At 44.4% G+C, this 25,060-nt stretch overlaps 1 protein-coding gene across 1 annotated transcript in view; it reads right to left on the bottom strand.

Moving 5' to 3' along the window:
• Positions 1–23,871, bottom strand: part of PAK5 (p21 (RAC1) activated kinase 5) — a 42,776-nt gene extending 18,905 nt beyond the window's left edge. Inside the window, exons 1-2 of the mRNA XM_074150239.1 lie at positions 23,769–23,871; positions 19,575–19,789 (exon numbers count right to left, since the gene is read on the bottom strand). Of these exons, the coding sequence (XP_074006340.1) occupies positions 19,575–19,778 (204 nt within the window). The 5' untranslated portion in view covers positions 19,779–19,789; positions 23,769–23,871. The remainder of the gene's footprint in view (positions 1–19,574; positions 19,790–23,768) is intronic.
• Positions 23,872–25,060: the final 1,189 nt, after the last annotated feature.

Genomic DNA, 25,060 nt, shown 5'->3' on the forward strand with positions numbered 1-25,060 from the left:
GGATGCTGGATTTTATCATAAAGATGCCCATGGGATTTGCGGGGGTGGAAGAAGCACATACGGGTATCTCAGCCCACATCAGAAGGAAGGTTTAGAAGGATGCAGTTGAAGGTTTATGTGCTAGTGAATTCGCTGATGACGAAACCCTGCAGTTTAGGGATTTTCTGCAGACAGGTACATGCATGGAAGCCACCTTTTTGATTATGAGGATTTAAAAAAAGTACTAATAGTAAAATGGTCTTGCAGGAAACTCCGGTTTTCACCCAAAAGCATTTGCCACCAAAGCCCCAGTCCAATGAAGCAGTCTTGGTTAGCTCTGGGACTTCAGTGCCATCTCATCCCGACTGATGAAGTTAAGGGGGAAAATATCTAAAAACCTTTTGTTTTCTCCCAGCACTCTGAGGACGGCCATTGGCAGACACGGACTTGCAAGGGTGATGGATGTAGTTTTGATTTGCTTCAGGCTCCTCTTTATGAGTAAATTAAAGGGACCAGCACAAAAGGAGGATAAAACTTGCCTATGCCAGAGGCACATTTTCTACAGAATAGTCACTTCTTTGTTACTATTCACAACAATTATTAATATTACTAACAATTAATTATTGCAGTTATTTATTGTTAACAGCAACAACAATATTTCCATTTGCTTTGGTTGATTTTTAAATTCAGCACTTCCCTTATGTGAAAAGACATACATTTTGGTGAGATGCCCCTTTGGCTAAATTAGTCTATATGAGCTTGGTTTTTTTCAAGGAAACATCCATCATTATTCCTATCAAAAGAACAGCGGTGTCCATAGAGCAGATAATTTAGAAAGTGTTTCACTGAGCCCCTCTGAAATACACTACATTACTGAGTATTTTGCTATTTGAATAGAACTTAAAATGTTTATACGCAAATCTGAAATACAGTGGATGCTTCCCTGGTGGGCAGAGTCAATTCAGCACAATTTACTAGGCTTAAAAACCAAATTAAAGTCCCAAAGCAGGTATTATTCTATAAGAGTAATTACTCTGTAAGGATGCCCACAGAGCATCAAAAATTAAAAAATAAAACCAAAGAAGATGATTATGAAGAATGAAACATATGTTGGGCCATGTAAACCTGTCCTGAAGTCATTTATTACAGAGAAGGGGTGTGTCGGGGGCTCACCAGCGCCTGCAGCTTCCCTGTGAAATGCAGTATTTGCAGAAAGAAGCCAGAGATTGAAAACTGCCACAACGAAATTCCCAAAGCAAAAAAGCCTAATGTACCCAGGTTCAAATATATGACTTCAGTGGAAATTGCTGACATGGGAGTCTCGGTTTGGGAATGTAGACTCCAGTTAATGCATCGCCAGACTGTGTGCTGCATCGGTGAGCAGAGGGGAAACCTCCTGGGACTGAAATACAACAGTAGGAATCACAAGAGATGGAAAAGTCTAGCTCTAACTTAAAAAGCAAAACAAAAAATTTGAAAGAAATGTAACAGAAAAAGGCTACATTTACAGTGATATAAACAGTTATCCTGGTAATTAGTCATAGGTACTAGACTAGTTTTTGCAATTTTAAAGACTTTATAGACTGAAAAAAAGAAATCGTGTTTCCACATAAAGAGGGAATTCCATTTTTCCTCATCTGAATTTATATAGAAATGTTCTTAAATTTTTTTTAACCCCTTACTGGTCTCCAAATTTTTAAACTTAAATGATACTTGAAGTTGCTGCAAGTAAAGTAGATAGTTAAAGCATCACATGTGAAGACTGATGGGGTAAGATTTATGAAGCCTTTGTTTCTACTGAGGTCAAGTAATGGAAGCCCGTAAAACACCCCAGCATGCATGAAAAACAGAGATTGAGCCCTCCCGCAGGTGCAGCTTTCACTGGGTTCACCATGGGAAGAGGGGATTCACCATAGTCAACACCCCATGTTTATTCAACAATGTTTTTCAGTGCATTGTGCAATCAGGAGGGATCAATGCTACAAGAGATGAAGGAGTGCCAGTGAATTTTATGCTACCATTACCGTCATACGTTAAAATCAATGGGGCGCAATCTCTGTGAATTAAAGCACGATACTCTGAAGCTGTAGCTCTCATTCCATTTCCATTGCTCCCTGGACAGGTTTGGCGTTTGCTCTGGAGCCCGGTGACAGTAGACATCCTTCATGGTGTTTCTGTAGTGGTCTGTCCTCTGGTGATAAGCTATAATGGATCTGTCTGTAAGAAATGCTGTCTTGCCTTGTTTCCAAGAGGAGATGAAAAACAGCTTCTGTGCTCCAATACTGTATTAACCTTGACAATAATGAAGTGGGTAATTAACTGCTTTGCCCTAATACGACCTTGCATTTATTGTCTTTAAAACTACTGTACTTTACACACTCGTTAAGAATATATCATCCTTTGTCCTCCCAGAGCTGTGTTTTCAGAAGTCGATAAGGATTTAAAATCTCTGAGATGTGCAGGGTTAAAAAAAAAGGAAAGTCTTTTAAGAAAATGTCACCCTTATAAACAGCCAATCTAAACTCTGATTTTGCTTCTAGCTAGCTTATCCCTTCATTTGCATTATACATAAACTAAAAGCACAGCCTATGCATATCTGAAAATCAATTTTTTCTTACGAAAAGGTGCATAAAGCACAGCTGGTCAAAGTAATCTAAGTGTAAGTGATGGAAGTGTTGGTAATTTCTCTTCTTGTGTTGCAAAACATTCAAAGTATTTGAAGTTGTGTTCATGACACCACATTTTACTCCTCAACGTAAGCAAATGTGAACTGCACTATCTTGGGGAGAAAAACTGATCCCTGTCATCACGTCAGAAGGAAAACTCTGGCTTTCTCTGTAAGTAACAGTTTTATAGCTGCAGCCAAGGGTGTTAAGACGTGTCAGGGGTCTTCATTTGATCTGTTCTCACCAGAAGAAGAGGCTGTGAGATCTCAGACCAAGCATAGTCCTTACAGGAGCTCAAAATAGCCGGAGACCCTCAAAACTCTTGGAGACGGCCACAAGCATGCAGCAAACCCCTGCTTTTTCTAGCAGCCCAGGGCCAACATGATGTGGGCTCCTTTCCCTTGCTCGTGAGGCTAAATTTTAAGTCTGAGCTGCCATCTTGAGGGCTGACACAAGGACCAGGCTCAAAGGGGAAGATGGGAGATTAAAGACCTGCCCATGGTCTCCGATGTCTGACTTTACACAGGTAAGTAAATATACTGCCAGGGAGAAAAACTGATGGCAGCTGAAAGCCCAACGACTGGGGAGTTCAGCTGGGATCCATGACAATTGTTTTCAAGTAAGTGGAACCACTGTTTCACTTCAGGTTTTTCTCCATTGAATATTCACTTGAGGATGAGTTATAACCTCTAAGTCGCCCTTCCAAATGATGGGTCAGAGCCATCCTTGTGATCCTACTGCGCTCCAATGAATGGTTAATTACACCCAAATGGGTAAGCTTCATGAGAAAGAACTGAAAAACAATTCTGTACTTCCATCCCCTTTCCCCCCCGACCTGCTGATGGCATCATGGCAGGTTGTGCTTCCCATGTTCACGGCAGAAGTGCCAAACCAATGCTGCACTGCCCTCTGCAGGAGACGAGCTTGTGCATCAGCCTTGGACATCAGATAAAAGACAGTTAAAAAGAAAGTGCACGAGTCCTGTCTTATTCTTTGGACAAAATGGGTATGGATACAGAATTAAGGACAGACCCTGTGCTGTCACATCCCCTGCCTCTGCATTTTCTCCCACCTAAGGTAGGTGCAAGTGTCTTGGGGAACTCCTTCATATTTCACACTTCCCAAAAGTCCCAGGGTAAGGAAGTTGGTGACTTGTGCCCTACGTCTTGGCATGGTGACCTCAGCATTGGGTGACCTCTCCATGCAGCTGGCAGACCTGCTCCTCACTGGTGGCCACCCCAGACCTCTCTCGCTTTGGGTGCCATCTGCTCCCACCACTGGTGCAAGATCCTCTTGGTAACCAGGTCTATGCTGTCTATATGGTTGTACCACGAGGCAGGTAATTGGATGCAGTTGCTGCTTTGAACTCTGAGACCTGAGTGGCACCTTCTGGCTTTGGGACCACCCAACATCACCCGGAGTCAGAATCTGGGATGCTACAAATTCTGCAAGTGATAAACAAGGGCTGCATTTAGGCAGGCAGCGAGCAGCTACAGCCAGACAAAAGGATGGGCCAGCACCAGCGATCTGCCCCAACCAAACCAACCAATTTCCCCCTGGTAAAACAAAACATTAAGCTACGTGGGAAGCTTAGAGCGCTTGTGCATTACAGCATTACCCTGGAAGCATGACTTTTGCCACCAAAACTCATCAGATACGTGGCAAGAAACGGTGCTGGATGGGAAGAGATGTCATTTATCACTCTGCACCCTCCAGTAGTGTCCTATGGGATCTGCTCCAGTTTTGATCTACAGCCTGTCTACAAAATGGCTATTACTCAGAGTTAGTCACAAGGAATATACAACAGACAGGAAAGTATGTCAGAACATTCCTTCCTGAAGCCTGTAATTTAGAGCTTGGTTTACACCTGGAAGCCTCAGAGTTTATATCATTTCTGTTATGAATTCCTCCCCATGCTATATATTGTCATTCTCCCCATAAAAATAATTTAAAAAATATTAATCGTTCCTGGTATCACACAGATCCTTACTAGGGGAAGGAGTTCTGCAAATTTCACCAGCATTGAATGTCTCAGCTGGGCGAGAAGGAGTGGGTCTCTCTAGTCCCTGGATCATAAATGCACTTGACACCACAAAGTCACCAGACTAAACCAGGAGCATGAGCCTGTGTCATCTGTCCCTCACTGTGCAGTGCCCAAGTGCCTGAGCCGTGACCCTGTCATGAATTTCTCTAAACGCTATCTAGAGGACCCAGGAATTCCTGTTTGGGATGGCTCTTAGACAGGACCTTTCCCATGCACAGGAGAAATAAAATATAAATTAAAACGCCCAAAGGAAAACTCAGACAAATCTACCTCTGTGGTAGATACGAAAGAAGCTGGGAAAACATTGGCATGGGCACATGTTAATTATTGAAAGATGCGGATGATGATGATGATGATGATCTACACCGATGATGTAGAAATGGAATTGACTCAGCCTGAAAAATTTATATTATGTGATGGATCAAAATAAAGGTACAGCTAAAGGTTCAAGAGGAGTGTAATAGGCTTAACACCACTACTAGTGCCAGCTGTTTAAAACTCTTCAAAAGTAAAATGATGGAAAACTATAAAAAAAGGCTAACCAAAATGGCACTGTGTAATTTGTCACCCTTCACAGCAGTTTTAAAAGTTAGTTGCCATAACGACAAGAGCAACACTTCATTATAATCACATTCACCAGTAATTCTTTTGGCATTTTAAAATACAGTAACTTTAACAAAACATTTAGTTTTAAAATTCCACTGAAATATCTACATTCTAGTAACTTTACCTTTTTTTTTTTTTTTTTTTTAAATACACAAACATAGTTGTTACATGTCATTTGAAATGCTATTAGAGAATATTAAATGTCAAAAATAATTATTCTGGGTCTACTTAAAACACATCAGGTCCATGCAATTTTATACGTAACATGTATACACAGATCTCTCAGACGCACAACAAATGTGACTAAAATGTGACTTGAAAGTTTTAGTTTGAGTGAGAAAGTTAGTGTACTTATTACTGATAAGTTATACAAGTACTTTGCAGGGAGAGGAACAGAGGAAATCTCAAAACCAGAGAATTTCTATTTCACAGGACTTAGGACACTTCAAATTTTTCTTTTCTCCCAAGAGGGAATATAAAACCAAAATGTCCCACAGATGAAATTCCTCAAAAACATTAACTGCAGGAATTTCAACTGCCCTCTTAATAATGTTGCATTTTCCTAATGCTGATGGCAATTCTTTCAGCACGACAGTGCACAGAGTGGACCTGCTAAGCCAAAAACCTGTATCAGGCCACACCAAAAACTGTAGTTTTTTTGGCGGCATTTTGTATAAAATCTATCCACCAATGTCAAACTTTCCTATTTTGTCAAATCAACATTTTCTGGCAGAAGATCGCTGACTCGGAAAGCCTGTGGCCAGCCCTGTTGATGAACACCAGCAGGACCAGGTATCTCATTCTCCCCATTTCAAAGCCACATCACCTGCCAGTGCCTCTGTGCTAGTGGAATTCCCCCTCGCCCCCCTTGCCTCCAGTATGTTGTAAAGAAAATTCAACAAGATCTACTGAAGTATAGCTGTGGTCCAGCGACCGCCGGTGTGGTTTCTGCACCAGGCACCACCCGTGGTGATTATGGGGGAAACCTGCAGTAGCAGTGCCCTGGAGCTTTCCAACTGGGCTGACTTCAGAGGCTGCTAAAAAACACAAAGCAAAGCTGGGGTCATTCGGGCCAGATGACAAAAGTCCTTCCCTCCAAGAAATACTACTCTGGTTTTCAGTCTTGTAACACCAAGACAGGAGCAGACTGGAAACTTGTGACACGTCACAGCTCCAGGACCAAAGTTTGCCGCAGACAGGGCTGTGTGTGACTTGAACAGCTTTACACCCAAACAAAAATGACAGAATTCAGGGCAGTTAATATAAAGCAACAAAGCTCCAGCGCTTCTAACTGGTACCTCAGAAACTGGGCTTGCAAACCAGCCTGTGCCTGGATTATGTGTGTGCTACAGCAGGATCGTGGGAATGACACCTTCTGCACTGCAGCTCTTCTTCCTCGGTGATGATGCAGGTGCAGAGAACAGGAGATGAACCAAGAGGTGGCAGCAAAACTGATGCCTCTCTCAGTTCTAGCATCACCGTTTTCTAAGCAAAATGTATTGCAAAAACGCACCTCAAACCAGGTGGGAACTGAACACCACTCAACAGCGCCGACCCTGCTGCCCATCGTTTTGAGCTTGGTGCGACCATTCACATCAGTGGAGAAACTGCAGGGAGGTGAGATAAGAAAAGGACCCTGGAAAGGCTTGGGGATAGCCCAAACGGCTGCACATTTTTCTCAAGCCCTCCCTGCAGTCACAAGACAATCTTCATCAGCCTGAATGTTGTATCTGCCAGCTGTCCTTACATATAATATTTGCAGCCTAGACTGTTACTTTTCTGGGGCTTTATGTGGGGGAGGTGTGAGGAAAATAAAGCCTGCTTTTCTCAACAAAGGCAGGAGAAATTGCAAGAAGTAAACACACACTCAACCATCACCTCCCCAGATACCTCAGCTCTGACATCTGGGTCTCCCAGGTGGTGCTGATGCCGAGACACCCACCGACACTGCTTCTATGGCACAGAATCCCTCTTGCGCATCTATACGTGATCAGTGTTGGGAAATGGTGGGGCACAACATCGTGTCAGTCTTCCCAGGGCTGATATGCATGAAAAAGAAAAGTCTTTCTACAACCAAGGTGCGTGACACCACAGCAGATTCTACTCTAGGGGCCAGAAAGGCATTGGTGTGGGATTTTCCCAGGGAGAGGAGCCCCACAGTAGGGTGGGCGGTGTAAAAGACAGTGCCCCATCATTTTAGTCTCACTTACCACCCACTACATTTATTGTAATGATCCTGGTGGTACAGGGGTACTGACTGCTGCCACGGAGAATGCAGTTTGCTCTCGACCAACAATGGCAATTAAAAAAGCCTGAAGAGAGGGACAGCCTGTAATTCATGAAGTTGCACCGCAGTGTAAACTGTCTTTGTAGCCGAGATGACATTTCCCTGGATGAGGTTCCCCTTGTGCCCTAAACATGCCCATTAACAAATGCAAGGTTGATGGATCATTAACCCAATTAATGATCCCAGCCCTTTTTTTCTCAGTGAAAGATTTCTGGCTGTGGTTTGATTAAGCTTTCTGAAATATTTAAGTAAATTCCAGTATGATAAAATTTTACGCTAGGGAAGTAATTGCCTTCATCTGACAGCTCTGGCAGTGGGGTGCTTGCTTAGGAGGGCAGATGCTCTTGGGTCACCCCTCTACGGTCACGGTCATCTCCCTGCTTTTAATTACAATGAGGATTTTGACAGTCTGATAATTCAGAAAAAACAATTTAAACTGCATTACTTTTTGCTGTGATTTACCACAGCGGAGGAGGCTTTATATAAGGCAGATGCTTGAAGACAAAGTCAACATTTCTGTTTCAGAGCATATGGAGGCCAGCTCAAGAAGGTCCTTGTGCTCTGCAAGCCGAGGGACAGGGTTGTGCGTTACCTTCCCACTCCATAAATCACCCGGCGAAGGCAGTGAGCGGAAGAAGACGCTGATGAGTGCCTTGGTCCCAAGTGCCGTGCAGCTAGCGTTTCGCAGATCGATGGGACTCATCTCCATGAGCCCAGCAAAATGCCACTCAGGGTTGAAACAGTCACTGCAATCACAGCCCTGTGGGTTTGGGATTAATGCCCAGAGGAAGGGTAGGATGATATCTGTGGTGCACTGGCCATGCTGGCAGGGAAGGGACTGTCAAGGCACAGCGGGAGAAATCACCCTGCAGCTGGTGCTGTGCTGAAAAATGCCTCATTCCCACAGCCTTAAAAACAGTAAGAAAGGTTCAAGGTACTTCACTAAAATTGTGCATTCCTGGACACACACATGTAAGGTGTGCTTTTCAATCTGACTGATGTCTCTGAGTACTAGGGGCTCCTTCACCTTCTGAAACCTCACTCTTTGATTTCAGAGAATTCAGGAATTTGTATTAGCACAATAATTTCACGTGCATTGTAAATTGCAGTATTCTTTCTTCCATGCAAGTATATTAGTTCTCCTCTTCAAGGACAGCTATTCAATGGGACGTGCAGCAATAGGAATCCTCTAAGTAAGTGGCACTAACTCCCACTAAGTGATTTTCATCTGCAAATGTGGACATAGAGCCAAGAGTGACCCTGTGCAGAAATCTAAAGGTTAGGTCAAATTTACAGGGTGGGTGAGAGGAAAGACATGAGGAGCTTCCTGAGCTGATGCTTTCATTATTCACTCTTGTAAACAAGAAGTGCAAGTCGAACACCTTCTCGATGGGCACAAACCGAGGCAGAAGATTTCAGAGGATGCTCTGCAGCAGAGTAACTTGCTGGGGCGATGCCCGGCACAGCACCACAATATCTCATTTACAAGAAAACTGCTGAAACATTTCTAGGGTAATCTTGATTTGATTCGATTTGCTGGCCTGCGCCGCTGCCAAGTGCACTCTGTCCCCAGCGGCAGATTGGTCCTGACACGCTTAATAAATTAATCTGCCTGAAAAAGTGCTGCTCCCTCCCCTTCCTCCAGTTCCCCCTGGACAGCACAGAAAGTCGGGAAGAAGGAGAAGGGCCGTGCAGCTGCTGCTGCTAAGAGGGAAATGGGGCTGCTCCCCGCACCAGGGGTGTGGGATGGGAGCCAGACCCCATCTCCAGCCCCACAGTGTTTTCCTGAGGTGGGTCATAAAAGCAGGAGTGTTTTAACCAGTTTTCTGCGCCTGTATATCCCAACGCTCCTGGGAGGTGCTACTTCATATGGAAGCATAAGTCTTAGCACGCATTAGTCTCAAGGATCTTCACTTGCGCTGTGCTTGGTGGAAATTACTAAATGCAAACTAGGACACAGAGATCAATCATTGTTTTGCTCAGAGTACAAAACCATAAAATTCAATCTCTTGCTATTCTTTTAACTCTGTGATCCTGATAGCTAACTAAAGCCTGTTGGATCTGATCTGGGAACTAAAAAAAGCAGAAACGCTCATCCTAAATATTTCTGTTCACTTTTCTCCCTCCAAAGACCTGTATCTGAAATGCCCATTTTTTTCTGACCAGCACAGTTCATCCCACAGACAACAGATAAGGCAAGTCATTGTTGCTCCCCCGTAATACACAGCACTTGTCCAGTGTAAGTGGATGCCATGTGAAGGGGAAGACAAGAAAGAGAGAGCAGCAAAGCACTAATTCCTAGACAGTCACCAAAGCCCAGATCTAATCATACCTGAGCAGGAGATAGAAAAAACCACATTTACACCTGGAGCTTTGTCTCCACAGGTGAGCGAGCTGCTTGGCAACACTATTTCCCTCCTAATGCTACTACTCTTTTTGAGCTAAACTTTGCTGGGATTGAATAAACGTGTCTGTCTGGTTATAATATAGAATATAATTTAATGGGACTATAACCAGTACGGTTTCTGTTCTGGACTACAATGGACCAAACCAAGTTCATTAGTAGACATAGGAACAAATATATCATGGAGATGTGCAGAATTTGTAGTTATTGAATGATTATTGTCATTGCATGGTTAAATGGAAGTAGCAAACACTGCCCTGGTGCTAATGTGGAATGCAAATGCTGCGTGGCCAATTTTATATAGAAATCCCCTCCACAGACATGTTACAAAGTGGGCTAAAATGTCTACCTTGAACAAATGCCACCAGGATGCCCAAGCAGATTTCTCATTACTTCTGCTGTCTGGGTCTGCTTTTGACGTGCAGAGAGATGAATTTCTAGAGATTTCTTGCTGCCACCTAGTGTTTCCCACTGCCAGCCACCAACGAAATTTTCTAACGTCAACGCAACCTTCTATCTGAGGGACTTCAGCAGCACTATTGAGGTTTGGCCAGTCCATGGAAATAAGAAATCTCCCAGGGTGCTTTACTCCATCAGCTTTCTCATCTGAGCCAAGCGAGCTCTCTGCATTATTTGACTGAAGCTTGGTAAAACACATTCTATGTGTTTACTATGGAAAGCATTTACCGCATACACTTTACTGTTTATTTTCCATGCTTTGCTCTGGGGGATCCCTGCCATGGTACAGGAGCCAGAACGATCCTACTACCGCAGCAGCCTCCCTGAAGCGCCACCTCCGCCGTCCCAAAATCCTGCTTCTGGCCTCAGAGATCTTATGGGTCAGTGTAGGGAAAGCTTTGGAGGCAAAAAGCTTGGCTAAACAAATGGGAAGGAAGCAACAGCCACGTTAGCAGCAATGGAGCCAGAGCCCTCCGGCTCCCGGCAGCAAGCTGGGAGCAGGGCTCATTTATCAGGGCAGGCAAGCAAGCGAGAGGAGTTACTGGAACAGTTTCCTATAAATTTATCTTCAGGGACTAACTTCCACGTTAAAAAAAGAACCTGATTATGAGTGTCCTTGCTCAGGATCTAATTCCTGGCTCGTTTCAGGTTATATAGCACTACCTGGAGAGTATTCCCAGTCTGGTATTCCCAGAGGAGTCCAGATTCAATTTCTGAAATGCTGACACTGAGAGTTTGCCCCTTTTATGTGCAGACCTACAGGTTAACATGTTTCTTGAACTTTAAAGCAGGCTAGTCTGCCTCAGCAGATGTAGACCGTGAACCCTGAATTTACTTTCAATCTTTACTTAGCATATTGCAAAGTTCTGCTCGCCCATGTAAGCTCTCATTAATAAAACTAAAGCTTGCCTCTGACCTAATATTACTCCAACACTAGTATCACTTAAAATCACAATGCTGATGCAAATAGCACTTAAAAACATTCTTTTACTAATTATATTATCTATACTATTGTCTATTATTGCTGCAGGCCCAGGTAAAGTAAATCCTTTCCCATGTGAGCAGATCAACCCAAATCAGTGTCAATTGTTGCACGAACAAAACTTACTCAGACGATGAAGGATTTCTGAACAACACCCTTAGATCTCCACCCTGCAGACAGCAAACTCCAACAGTACTCCCGGGAAGAGACCAATGTGCAGGTGTAGGTGCAAGCCTGACTCCAAGTATTTGCAGGAGTAGGGTACCGGTATCGCAAGCTCCTTCAGGGATGTCAGGGAACTTTTAAACGAGGGACACAATCAGCAGGTAACTGATCATCACCCTTCCAAGGCAGAGGAGCAAAATGACGCACTTAAGGCCTTAGTGTGGTGCTGAACTTGCCTACACGGTCAAACATGGACCAAAGCATCATTCCCTACCCAGCTCTACCTGCATTAGCTAGAGGGACCACCTCTGAGAACCACATTTCTGCAGGCATTACTCCTGGGTCATTTGAGCAAATTTAAAGGACAGAAATAAGATGGAATGTGAAAAACTTGCTTTGCCACTTACAGTGCTGATTCTGTGTGGTGGGGAGAGGTTTTTTTACTGGCAACCTTAGTGTCTCTCTAGGATGGCCATATCCTGCTTATAAACCCTGATGCTAGTGTCTACAGTTCAGCTGCAGACAGACCTTCCAAACATAACTGGCTGAACCTGAGGGTTTGATATGAGGGACAAATACCTTGGTCAGAAAAAATGTGTGAAAAATTGATTTTCTGGTTCATTAGTTGAATTGAAAAACTGAGGAACATTTTGTGTTTTGAGTCAATCTGAACTGATAACGATGCTGTTTTTTCTTCTCCAAATGAGGCTCTGGAAAAACAATTTCAAGTCTGGCTGGCTGAAGAGCTTCAGTAGCATGAAATGCAACGGTATAAAAATGGAAGAGCTGCTGCTAAACAGCCGATCAGGAACTTCGCTGTTCAGAAAGCCTGAGACTCAAAACTATAAAGAAGAACTGAGACTTCATCTGTTAAAAGCACCATGGGAAGAAGTGTTTCCTGAGGAGGTGAGAGGAGAGGAAGAGGAGATACTATTTCAGTTGGGAGGGACCTACAATGATCATTTAGTCCAACTGCCTGACCAAGGGCATTGCCCAAATGCCTCTTAAACACTGACAGGCTTGGCTTTTTTTTATGATGACTCTAGGTGGCCATTGTAACACTGTTGTAAAAAAAATCCGTGCAGCAGTTCATGTACTTTTGACAGAGACAAAGATGTATTAATGTCACTGAATGTATATGGGTATGGGTACGGAGAAGGCACGAGGAAGGTACAAGGAAAGGAGAAACTAGTGTTACTGGAGCAATAGCACTCCCCTCCCCTAGCTTTGGTCCATGGCCAGTTTTTCACCTCACCTGACCTACCTGCCCAGGGTCCATTGGTGGAGAGGGACAGGCAGGTCCCACCATGGTGGTGCCAGAAGATGAGTCGCTTTAACAGCCCTGCTCTGGGCTGCCTCACAGGGCACTTCACATCCCAGGCTGCTTTGATCTTTGAAACCAAAATATTTCACCATATTCACAGCAAACCCTGAAACAAACAATTTCTGATCTCTAAAATGTATCCTCTTCCAGCTGGCACTCTTTACAGTGAAACTGCATTCTCCACAAAATGAACTACTCATCTGAAACATTTCTTCCTATTCTTCTATTCAGGCATTTTCTCTCTTGTTGAACTCCACTTCACAAGCAACAGCAATATTCTTCTAAAGGACTTATGTGAAAACCTACCATTTTCTGAAATCAAACAGAGATAAAACCAAAAGTTTCCTCTGTACAATGTAGTACATATGAGAACATACTAACCTTGTGATACAAATTATAAAAAACTCCTGAGCTGTGTACTTCTTGCATTTATTTGTACTGTGGCTGATTTTTTTTGGTACAGTGATAGATTTCCTGCAAGATTACGCAAAATCGGCAACTTGGTTCTCCTCACACCCAAGTGGATGTCGCAGTAAGACACGTCCATGGACACTAGGTGGCATATTTGTATTATATCTGTACAGGGGGGTACGGAGATTAACTGAAGTAGTATTTTCACTTAAAATCATGGTAATCAAGTAGCCTTCAAGAGTGATGCATTATCCCTTTGAAAGAAAACGCTTCGACTTAAATATATCACAGTAGTTTCTTCTGGCACTCTGTAGCATGAAATGCATTCCTGTTTAGTGATTGAAATAAATTGAAAATGGGGCTGCCTTACAGGACAACCGCAAATCCATAATTTCTTGTAGGTGAAGGTAATCACAGAAGAACTGAGGCTGAAAGAGACCTCTGCAGGTCATCCAGTCCAACCTCCTGCTCAGAGCAGGACTTAATGTCAAAGCCTGGCCAGGCTGCTCAGGACATTTGTCCATCAAATTTTGCCCCCTCCAAAGGCTGAGATCCCACAGCCTCTCTGGGCTGCTGTCCCGCTGCTCAGTCACGCTTGCTAACAAACCATTTTCCTTTTACCTAGAACTTCCTATGCTGCAATGTGTTGGCTCTTGCCCTTTTTGGAGACACCCCCTCCACCTTCTCTCCTCCTAGCCGAGCATGCGCCAGGCCCAACATGCGACTGCAAAGCATGTAATTAGGAAACGTTGAGTTATTAAGCATGAATTTTCATGATGTGGTTACAAGGAAGGCCCACAAGATGTCAGCAGTCACCCAGGTCCTGTCCCGGCAAGAGCAGTGCTATGGATCCACAGCGTCCTGGTGGGATGGCAGCCAACCTTCTTCAAGCCAGAACTTTACACTGTGCTATCTAGAGAGGTATCACAGGAGGAGTAAGTAAAAAGAAGGAGCTATCAAGGAGGAGAGAGAAAAATTCGGGAGGGTGAGGAAGAGAGGTCAGGACAACCTCCACCTTGTCCATCTGCCCCCAAGCAGTGGGAAAAGCCTTTGAAACAGCTCTTTATTTCTAAATCCCCCTTTTCCTGGTCAGGCAGTTCCCCTGTGCAATTCCACGCGGGAGGAGAGGGCTGGGGGTCATCTAATGAGAGCTGGACATTTCTGACCGCTCAAGCTCAGACAAGGACCTCTGCCCATCTCCTCTCTTTGAGGTCTTTGGCCACTCAACACCGCTGTGCATGGCCCTGTGCACAGGCTCCGTGTCCTCCATCTAAGCAAGGAAAGCCTGCAAATGTAGGAAAAAAATTACAGCTTAAATGAGGCTTGAGTTTCATTACTGGAAATACTTTAAGAGGCAAATAGGATGGGGAAGAGAAATACCTGCTTTTCCTTCTGTCAACATGCACAGTAAACAGAAGCCAGAGCTATTAAAAGGGCCACAACCACTAACTCATTTTATGATTATTTTTACTCTGTGTAGTAAAGAAGCTGAAATATAGCAGTAGAGGCTTTTAAAAGTTTTAAAAATTAGTTAACTCACCAGGATCGGGGTCAAGGTTTGAAAGGCAGAAGTGAAAAAAACTAAAACTAATAAGGCAAAACATAGATTAGACCACTGAAACATGAAGATGAAAGAGACAGAGAAAAGCCAGAGACCCTGTGGTCTGTCCCCTACAGAAATTCCCTGCCCTGCAACACCCACGCACTGCAGGACACCAGGTAAATGAACTACTGCAGGTTAACAATACAATTAATGTGCATCTGAAATTTATGTGCATCTCAGCCCAGCCACAGGGCATTCAAGGGCATTTCGGTGAAGTGATGGAAAGGACGATGTTTTCTCTATTTCTAAGGCAATTCAACCCATATGGCACAGAAGAGACTTCTTCCATTTTGCTGACAATACAGCATTGATGTATTTTGCTGGCTGAACATGGACCCCTCTGCATCACCAAGCTGTGCTAATGCTCATCTCAGTGCACATCAAGATACCACGGGGCAGCAAAAGCCCTCATCCCCTTACACTGTGTTTCCGAGGGAAGAAAATGGGGGAGAAAATTCAGGAAACGTGAAATTCCACCACATGAGCATGGTTGGATTTATTGTAATGTGCTCAGGGGAGAAGGATATGTGGAGATTCCAGCAGCAAGGATTCAGTCCTCTTGATGCCTCTGTATATTTGGCCACCCAAATACTCACAGCCACCTCCCTCCTTACTCAAGGACAAGGCCACTGCCATGTCATCCTCCAGTTGGGTTCCTTGATCTTGCTGACAGTGTGGATGGGTGAGACTACACAAAGCATTAACAAAAGCAAAGCGATGGAGGCTTCACTCATGCACTGGCACAGACAACTGAAAAATAACGCCAGTGTGGTGTTTTTTCAGAAACAAATGGCATTTTTTCCTCCAGTAACTTGACAAAAGTGAGGAGGCTCTTAGCTGTTCACTGCACTGGGAAACATGAGAAGGGATTTTAACAAGTCTTCAGCGGCGTCCTGCTCCTCTGACAGCAGCAGACATTCAAGCATCTTAACGGAGCATCTTTACAAAGCCAATGCTAAGCTCTTTTTGCAAAAATCCCCAAAATGAAGGTTCTGGTGCTTGTTTTCCTAATATTTTGAGCAGAGCGGAGAAACCATGAAGAATGAGTTTTGCCGCCTAAGGACAATGCATTTGCTTAGCTATTGATTCTGAAGCTTTCCAAAAATCCAAGCGCGGCAACAAATTGAAGCTCCTGTGTAATATACAGTGATGAGAGGCCAAGCATATTGTGTGCTGAGGGCAAACATGCAAACCATGAGCTCCAGGTACACATAGGACAACTACAAAGCACTGAAGCAAGAGGACTGAGAGACCTGGCATCAGGATCTCAGACTTCATGAAGCCTATTTTAAGTACAGGAAGACACAGACGGTTCACATTTTTCATCCAGAGGTGTTTTCAGTGAAAAATCAGCCCTTTTTCAAACCCCTTTGTCTCCACACCCCAAACCTACCAAGATCACTGTCACTTTCTATTTTTCATGAAATTTTCTGCCGCTTCTGTGTTAGCATCTGATACACACAATACTCTGCTGGTATCTGGGTCACCCACACCGAGAAGGGGAATCCCATTATTGTCTCTCCTCGTACTTGAAATGAATGAATTTGTACAGTCAGCTCAGGTTTGGATTCAAACGCTGATATTACCATGACAAGCCGTGTGTAAAAGCACTACAAGCCTTTCATCCCAGCCAATGCAGAGGCAGGGCGATGACATCCCCCAGGATATTTGGGAGCCCAGGGCGCTGCCTCTTCATCATCGCTGCTGGCTGCCTTTGAATATAGATGGAGCAGTGAGAATATTTATCATGTATTGGTTTTACCCAAAGGGATACACTATGTACCATCAGATCCTATCTGCTTTGCACACTGAGAAACAAGCAAACACCACTAACTGGGAAAACTGCAAAACCTACAGAAGTCAAAAAAAGTCTTTCACTTCCCCTGCTTCAGCTTTGGGTGAAGCCCAAAGCAAGCAAACACCAATTCTGTCTCAAAAACAAGAAACTGTGCTCACAAAGTCTACCTCTCTGACCTGTGCTACTCTTCAGTCGCGAAGAAGCACCTATTAGCAGGAACACTTCTGCGTCACACCATACAGGTAGTCAATACTGAAGTAATGAAACAGAGAATAAATTCAGGAGTGCAGAACAGCAGAGTTACAGGGCTGCTGTACGACCTGAAACCATAGCACGAACTAACTCTGGCCAAATGCCTCAGCCTGACTTAATACTGTGACTCAGGACACAATTACGAATCTTCTTCTGCTACACCTCAGTGCATTCACAAGTGCGTTAATTAAACTATCAACTGCTGGGTGAAAAGAGAAAACTTGTAAATAATATTGAGATCTTGGAATCTTTGGTTGCTATGGTTGACAAACTCCAAGTGTACTATAAATCTTCAGTTCTCACTGAAGTTATGAAACCCTCAGTGCCTAAATAACCTTTCAACAGAACTAAAGGTGCTGGTGCATGTGCACATGTAAAAAAAAAATCATCTAAATTAAATGATTATGCTGAACTAATTTAGCAATATTAAATATTCTTAGTTTTAAAGTGGCCACAACTCAGTTTCTCTCCATCAATTGTATCAAAACAGGCATGTTAATTCCTAATGAATGTACAGTAAAGTGGCATCATGCAATAGAGTTAAAAGAAAATACTCAGATGACACTCAATGTCTCTTAGTTGCTATTAATACTAATCTGTTTTTTCTAGCACTATTATGGAGGCCCATTTCAATAGGCTGTAACTGAGTCTTGATAGGGAAAGTAACTGGAGGGTGAAGGCGCAATTTCTTGAACCCTTCAGTCTTAACCCCATTTCCTCACCTAGCTGTACCGTTGGAGCGGTGGCATGTAATTAACTGAAATTTGGGCAATCTGCTTCCGAATTCACATCACCCATCTATGCAGAAAACCCTTCCTGCAGGTCCCTCTGCAGATGGGCTTGTTTCTGCTCAGCCCCACGGCCACTGCCGAGATGGGTATCAGGTTGCAGGCATCCTGTCCCCAGGACATGCATCCTGGAAAGTTGTCATGGGATGCATGGCTGCATTAAGGACCACCATGGTCCAAGGCTACATTGGGGGAACGATCTTGGCTTGGGAGCTGCATTTTGGCTCCTGGCCCCAGCCCTTTCCTGGCACAGGATAGTTTAGTTCAGAAGTGCATCCCGGGTATATGTACATACCTAGATATATAGACCTATGCAGACCTCCGATATACAGACAGAAAAGCAAGAATTGACAATTTCTTGGAAACAGCTAAGAGTAACTTCCTCCACTTCAAAATGTGGCAATTACTCATCAAGGGCTTGATCCTTCAAACGCCGCAGTGTGTATTGCTTCAATAGGACTCTGAACACAAACCAAGCAATGCATATGTCGAAGACTCAGAGTTGGTTTGCCTGTATAGTGCTGAGAAAGCTAATACATTTTAAAAATTTTAAAGCTTATGGATTTATGGCTCCAGAATGGCAGAAAAGAGATCATACTGCTGCAAGACAGTAAACTGATTTTTTTTTTCATTTTAAAACATTTTTACACATTTGTGTCAAAACATCCAGGGGTATATTTGGTATTAAGAAAGGCTGTGGAACAAGGTTGTTCTCCTCCCCTAGCAGAAAAAGGTTTGCCTACCTTTTTCCTCATTATTCTGGGCCTCTATTATACACTAAGATATTTTATTACAGAAAAAAATCAAGACATTGATTTTATCCCCCTTGTCTTGTAGCAACACCCAGCAGTCCTGATCAGCAAGTGATGAGTGTCCTTCAGGAGCAGGCAATAAATGTAAATTTAGTAAAGAGTACTTATCAAATATAAATACAGGATCTGTGCTCTCAGGATTATCTGATTTTCCCTTGCTGCAGAAAAATCCACATGAAAATGAAATACTAAATTTACTTTGCAGCTGCTTGATGGCAAGATGTACATGGCCAGCGGTGTATAGGCTACCACCAGTACGCAGCTGCAATATACTGGGATGTCAGGATGTGCAATCCCAGAAACACTGCTAAATCAGGACAAATTTGTTTATTGGAATCCTGAGCCTCTAAGGATGGGGATCCCAGAGTCGCGCTGGTGCCCTGTCCAGTGCTGCTCTGCCCTCCAAGCCAATTTTTTTTCCCAGCTGCCCAGCCTGAACCTCTCAAGCCACAACCTGGGGCTGTCTCCCCTCATTTTACCACCTGGCGAGAAGCTCAGCTCCACCACCTGTGTTACCCCCTCCAGGCAGTGGCGGGTGGCAATGAAATCCCTCCCTGAGCTCCTTGCCCGGCTGAACAAGCAATTTAATTTTTTTCCTTTGGTGTACTTTTCTGTCTCTTCCTTGCTCCAAACTGCCTTTGCCTAAAGCACCACTCTTAAATTAATTATCAAGGAGCTTTACGCTGCAGAGGAGCATCATTTTGGGCTTCCATCGGGACTTGTGACTTTTTCTTTTGCAGCCCAGGAGCATGAAGGCACAGCCCCTGCAAGACCTGTGACTCACACTCTTCTGGAACATTTGTAAAAGTTTTATAAATATAATTCTTTTTCCTTGCAGCTCTACTATTAAATATTTGGATTTGCAGCACTCTCTGTACTTGCGCGCTCCCCAGCCATGCCTGCCTCCCAGGACAGCCACTATTGGTATTACTTCATTAAGGTTACACGCCATTAAAATTAGGTTAGGAAATTCAAAGGTGACTTTGCACGATACCTTCATAGGCGCGAGCTGGATGGGAGTGATGCATGAGGGATCCACCATAGGCTTTGGCCTGTTTGCCGTGTCTGCCAGCAAGCTGTGCCACTGCTGAGGTAGTCCCGTGAATTTCTGCTCCCGGTGGTCAAAGCCAGTGTGAACCCGATGCTCGAAGTTAGAGGGCCCAGAAATTTCAAGCCTTTTCTTCTTCTTTCCAAACATGGTGGAAAAATCTGGACAAGTCATAGGGAAATAGGAAAGAAAAGGAAAAAAAAGATAAAATCTTTATGCTTTGTTACAACCTGTAGCCATTGCCTCTACTGTATGGATAATTTGATAGATGTTATTAGCAAAATACCTACATGAATCTTACTCCACACATAACACCTTTGAGATCTATGCAAGGAAAGCACTTATCTGACCTCCCCTCACAGGATTTTAAGATGTTAACCCAATCTCTAATCTAGGTATGTTCACAATACCTTATGAAACAAGGAAATGCCTTTATTCCCAGGAGAGAAAGCCCCAGGTCCTAGTTGCTACTCCTTTCTCCATTGTCTGTCCGTGCCGCAAGTGTGTCCAGTGAAAGCTCGCAGCCCCGCACTCTCCCGGCTGCAGCAGCGTAGGGCTGTGCTCGGAGGACAGTGTAAGGTGTGAGCAGCGAGCCGTGCCCTGACACGCCATGAGAGCACACGCACACACAGCCACACAGCTCTGCATCTTAAATCTATACACCAGATCTTGGAGAAAAGACAACCCATCCCAGACGAGAGCCTGGCCCTGCTGTGTTCCTATCTAGATTGCACCCAGCAGTAGTGAAAGAGGTATTTATTTCTACGCCATTTCAACAACGCAAACAGACGGAGGGCTCAGGTCTAATTCCAACCTGGTCTAGGGACCTTCATCCGCATTCGTAAAGGGTCCTACTTAAAAACAATACAGGTATCAGCTGCTATAATCATCACATTTACATGGCATGACTTCTCCTTCGGGAGAGAAACAACGTGCTGGGAGAGCACCTGGGTTTATGCCCCAGTGGGTGCAGCTCACTCGCTCCTGGCCAGCAGACTCTGGTGGGATTCATCACAGCAATGGTCCTACTCCTTTTGAGGTCCAGGAAGAAGGATCAGCTGCTTTGGTCTTAGTGCAGGTGGTGAGGAGAAGAGAGAGGAGTCCCACCAATGTTGTGCAAGGAAGAAACTGGAAGTTGTTGGAGGAAATGTGACCTCCCAAGCTTGTGCATCGCCAGAGAGAGCTGGGTTGCCCTGGCTGCCCGGTAAAGCTCATTGTTACTCTACAGCAATTATTACTCTACAGAAAGTGAGCGTTTTGGTCAACTCCTTAGTTGTTATTTCCCGACAAGAGCGGGTTTGTTTGCCTTCCTCCTGTCTGCTTTGCCCCTCCTGAGGAGCCTGGGGAAGGCAACAGGAGGGTTTGCTGGGTACATAGGGAACACAGGAGACAGCTGGGGCAAAAGAGGCTTCAAAAGCAAAGTGAAAGGAGGCATTAACTGCGAGATCAAAGGGATGAAGGTATTTGCTCACTCTGTTGGCACAGGAAATAACCAATACACCCACAATCCAGATTAACCCAAGAGTTTGGTGGGTCTCACTTTACAACAAAGCGGAGCCTCCTGGTTATACTGAGGCAAGTTCAGAATTGGCTTTATGAAGGACTCCAGGAACCTGCTGTGTAAGGCAAGGAGAAATTCCTGGTCCCAGGGAAACAGGTAAGAGGTCCTATTGCTTTTCAATGAAATCCTGTCCTGTCCTGGAAAAGTCCCCTGCCTGCTTTCTGCTGTCTCAAAATAGTCCTCCCCCTTGATCTCATGGCTGTTTCAAGCAGGGCTCAGTAAGACCTTGAGCAGCATCTCTCTGAAATAGCAGCTGGGGGAGGAGGCCAGCAGCTCCGTAAAACCTCTTCTGTCACTGGAGAGACTCAGCTGTAAAGGTGCTGTTCTGACTTTATGATTCAGGAGGCAGAGAGGAGAAGTTCCAGGAAGAAAATACAGCTGCACTGCTGCTGCAAAAAAGATGGGATGATAAATCAGGTATTTATTCCACCCTCATTCCCTTTTACTAGTTTATTTAAAGATCAGGTCCATTATTTGAAAATTGATTGCTGGCTGCTTTATGAGTTCCCCCTGTGTGTTTGCAGGTGGTTATGCCTCCCTTGTGTGTATTTTCCTTAGATGGAGCAGACCTGCTCCTGTTGGCCTTTCTTCACAGGTCTCATCCTCTACACCTTCCTCTGGCTTTTCTCTCCTTCTCTGAACTCCCTCCAAATCTCCTGCCCTTTTTACAGTTCCTTTCCACCTCTGTTAACTCTACTATCTTCCTCATCTTCCTCTCCTGAAAACTCTTATGATCACCCTGATATCTAGCCCTTTTTCCACTTCTAACATTGTGATCTTCTTATTTTTAGTGTCAGTGGCACATTGGGTACCTTGTGGCTCTCGCAGAGGTGTTTCCAGCCTAAGCCAAAGCTGTCATGATTGGTCACTGGTCAAAGATTATTCACTCTCAAGGCTCAAACAGAAGCAGCCGGCAGTTCAGGCAGTAGCTCATATTCACCACTCACCCACAGGGCTCCACAAATCACAGCCATCTGCAGATCAATGGCACGGGATTGATTTCATTCATCCTCTGGGATGTGAATCTACGAGGCCTATTGGAGTCACATTTTGAACCATCAGCTCTAGACAGGTACTTCTTCATCTGATCAGTGCTAGTATTTGCAGGGTTTCCTGCTGGACTTGCACCCTAATGCAGCTGCTGGATGGTCGAAGTCCTCTGAAGCCCCAAAAAACATCAGATAAATAAAAGCACATCAGCTGGCATATTGTATGTTGCCTTTTTAAAAACACACAGCAGATTCATTCAACAAGATACTACTTTTTTTTTTAATTGCTCTTTGATACATTGCACTCTCTTGTTTTAATACCATTGCAGCTAGAAGCAAATGTGAAATATGGCCCAGTGGGACCTTCACTTTCTCAGGAGAATATTTTAGTCTCAAACCTGATGCCAAGGCCACGTTTTTGCATGGGGATGGTGTCTGAGGCCTGGGCAGTGCGACTTGCTCCCCTCTTTTCACTGCAGCTCGTGCTTACATCAGCTTAAATCGACTGTGAAGCTACAGCAGGAGAGACAGGGAGTAATACATGCACCTCACAGAGCAAGGTTTTGTCCGCATGGATTCAGCCATGCGGGCAAATGCACAAATGCTGTGTATCTTGGTGGTCAGAGAATATCCTATGTGGGGTTGTGTCTGTGCAAGATGACCGGGAAACCTGGCTGATGGTGGTCTCATCCCTGTGGGAGCAGGGTAGGACACCCCCCATGGCCACCTGGCCCAGCTCTGCAAACAGTCTCTTGGTGCTACCGAAAGGAACAAAGGCTCGACTGGCTCTTAAGGGTATCAGTAATAAATGCTGTGCCCTGCTGCTTTGCTTCATCAGCCTGCAAGGTCTCCATTGCACTACAGAGCAAAGCTGACCTCTCCCTACTGTGTTCCCTCTGAATAACTGTAATTGATATACACGGCAATCACAAGAATACTTCATTTCCCCCGATCTCTCCCAAAGAATGGGAATGATGCTACTTGTTTTCCTTAGCTGTCTCAAGATGCGGGTTTGGGGCTACGAAGACAGTGAAGCCTCCTGCTCCTGGCTTGTGATTGCCCTGGTTCAGTCTCTAGCAAGGTGCTTCTCCTTAGACCTCCTTAATCTCTTTGTCATAGCTTTATTGATATGATACAAAAAAAATAAAGCATTTACTCATTTAATCAGATGTGGAAGTAGAAAACATCCCAGACAAGTGAATAAATGAGAAAGGTATCTTTTATTTCTAAAACAGTTTGATAAGCCTTGGAGAGTTAAGTGCTTTGAAGAGAAATCATGGAGCTCTCCAGCTCCCTAGGATGCCAGATTGTATGTATACAACATAAACGTTATGAAATTTCTATCAAAAGCACAGAAAGCATTTTATTAAAAAAGATGATCATTCAGGCACCTATCAATTCTCTGTCATGCAAACCAGCAAGCCTCTCATAGTCAATAAGAAAACCTAATTTCCTAATGGGATTAGTTAGGAAAACATCCCGCAGACAATGGGGCAATTGCCCGCATTTAGTGGAGGCAAAGGGAGGTAAATGGTGCGGGGCTGCCCATGTGGCATCCTCACCGGACCCTCCCTGTGCCAGGGCACTCACCATTAACTTAATTCCTCCTGACAGCCTCCAACTCCAACGTACTCCTGACCGTGCCAGGTCTCTCAGCAAATGCTGTCTCTCAGTCCAGCTCCTCCTGCGCTCGCCCCCGCAGAATGAAAGGAAATGAGGTGTCATACTCCTAATTTTGTTGCTATTTTTGTGGGGACGAGCAGAACCAGGATGCCTGTCCTCTACTTGCATGTCCTTTTCTAGTGAATAGTCTGGCTGATTTCAACACCACATATGTGGCACAAGGTGATACTCAACATGAGGGGGTCGGGGGAGCCTGTCCTAACAAGAGCTACTTGATGGCAGTGGGTTCAAGGATGCATCATTATGTGGCTTCAATGGGGTATTTTTGTAGTAAGACTTCACTTAAGCTGAAAAGATGCAGCACATTCATTTTGTGTTTATAAATGAGAGGTTTGAAGGAGGTAGTCCTTCAGCTGCAACAAACAAAGAATTTAGCGAGTGTGGTGGCATGTGACCAAAAGCAAGTCTGTTCTTCACCAGGTGAGCCAGAAGCAAAGTCTGTATACGGCTCAGGGCTGCAATGCTGAGGGGCTGCTCCAACTCATGGTCCAACGGTGGCACAGGAGTAAAGACAAGGGGCTTTCTTTACCAAAGCCATGATGGGAAAAAAATACAGACATGACATTTACTGGAGGAAAACACAATACTGGTGGGGAAAATCAGACTATGGTACTGCCTCTCTTGCCAAAGCTAGCTGAGTAACCCACAGTAGTGGTACTCCCAGCTGCACCATCAGGGAATGGGGAAGGATTAGGAGTAGAAACCTGTGAGCTGTGCTCTGTAGATACAGCTACCCAAAACCTTTTAAAATGGCAGTATTTGTGTTACTCAAGCTTCTGCCCAAGAAAGAAGCACCACCAGCTCTGCTGGTGCCTGCTGAACAGTCATAACACAGCTCCATCCAGCTGCTGCAGGAACCAAGGCAATGCTGAAAGGGTGCTATCGGGAGCAATCACTGCATCTTACACTTAATGTTGTTTGCTGTAGTGCCTAACAAATCAAATTACATGCTAATCAGCACACTCTGCCTGTTAGACCTTTGCCAGACTTGTCTCCTTTTCATTTGACTCCTTTCTATGCACAGAAATAATTCACTGAGTACCACAGTGCCGTGGACTCCTGGACTGGTCCAAACTTCATGCGTGACCTCCAATGACAGACCAGGTCCCCACACACAGAGAAAATTCCCTGTGACCAAGATACTGCCCATGCAAGGTGTGAGACACGGACCAGCAAAGCAAGCCCACTCTCAGCTACTG

The sequence above is a fragment of the Numenius arquata genome, chromosome 7 (genome assembly GCF_964106895.1).
Source record: "Numenius arquata chromosome 7, bNumArq3.hap1.1, whole genome shotgun sequence".
Taxonomy (NCBI): Eukaryota; Metazoa; Chordata; class Aves; order Charadriiformes; family Scolopacidae; genus Numenius; species Numenius arquata.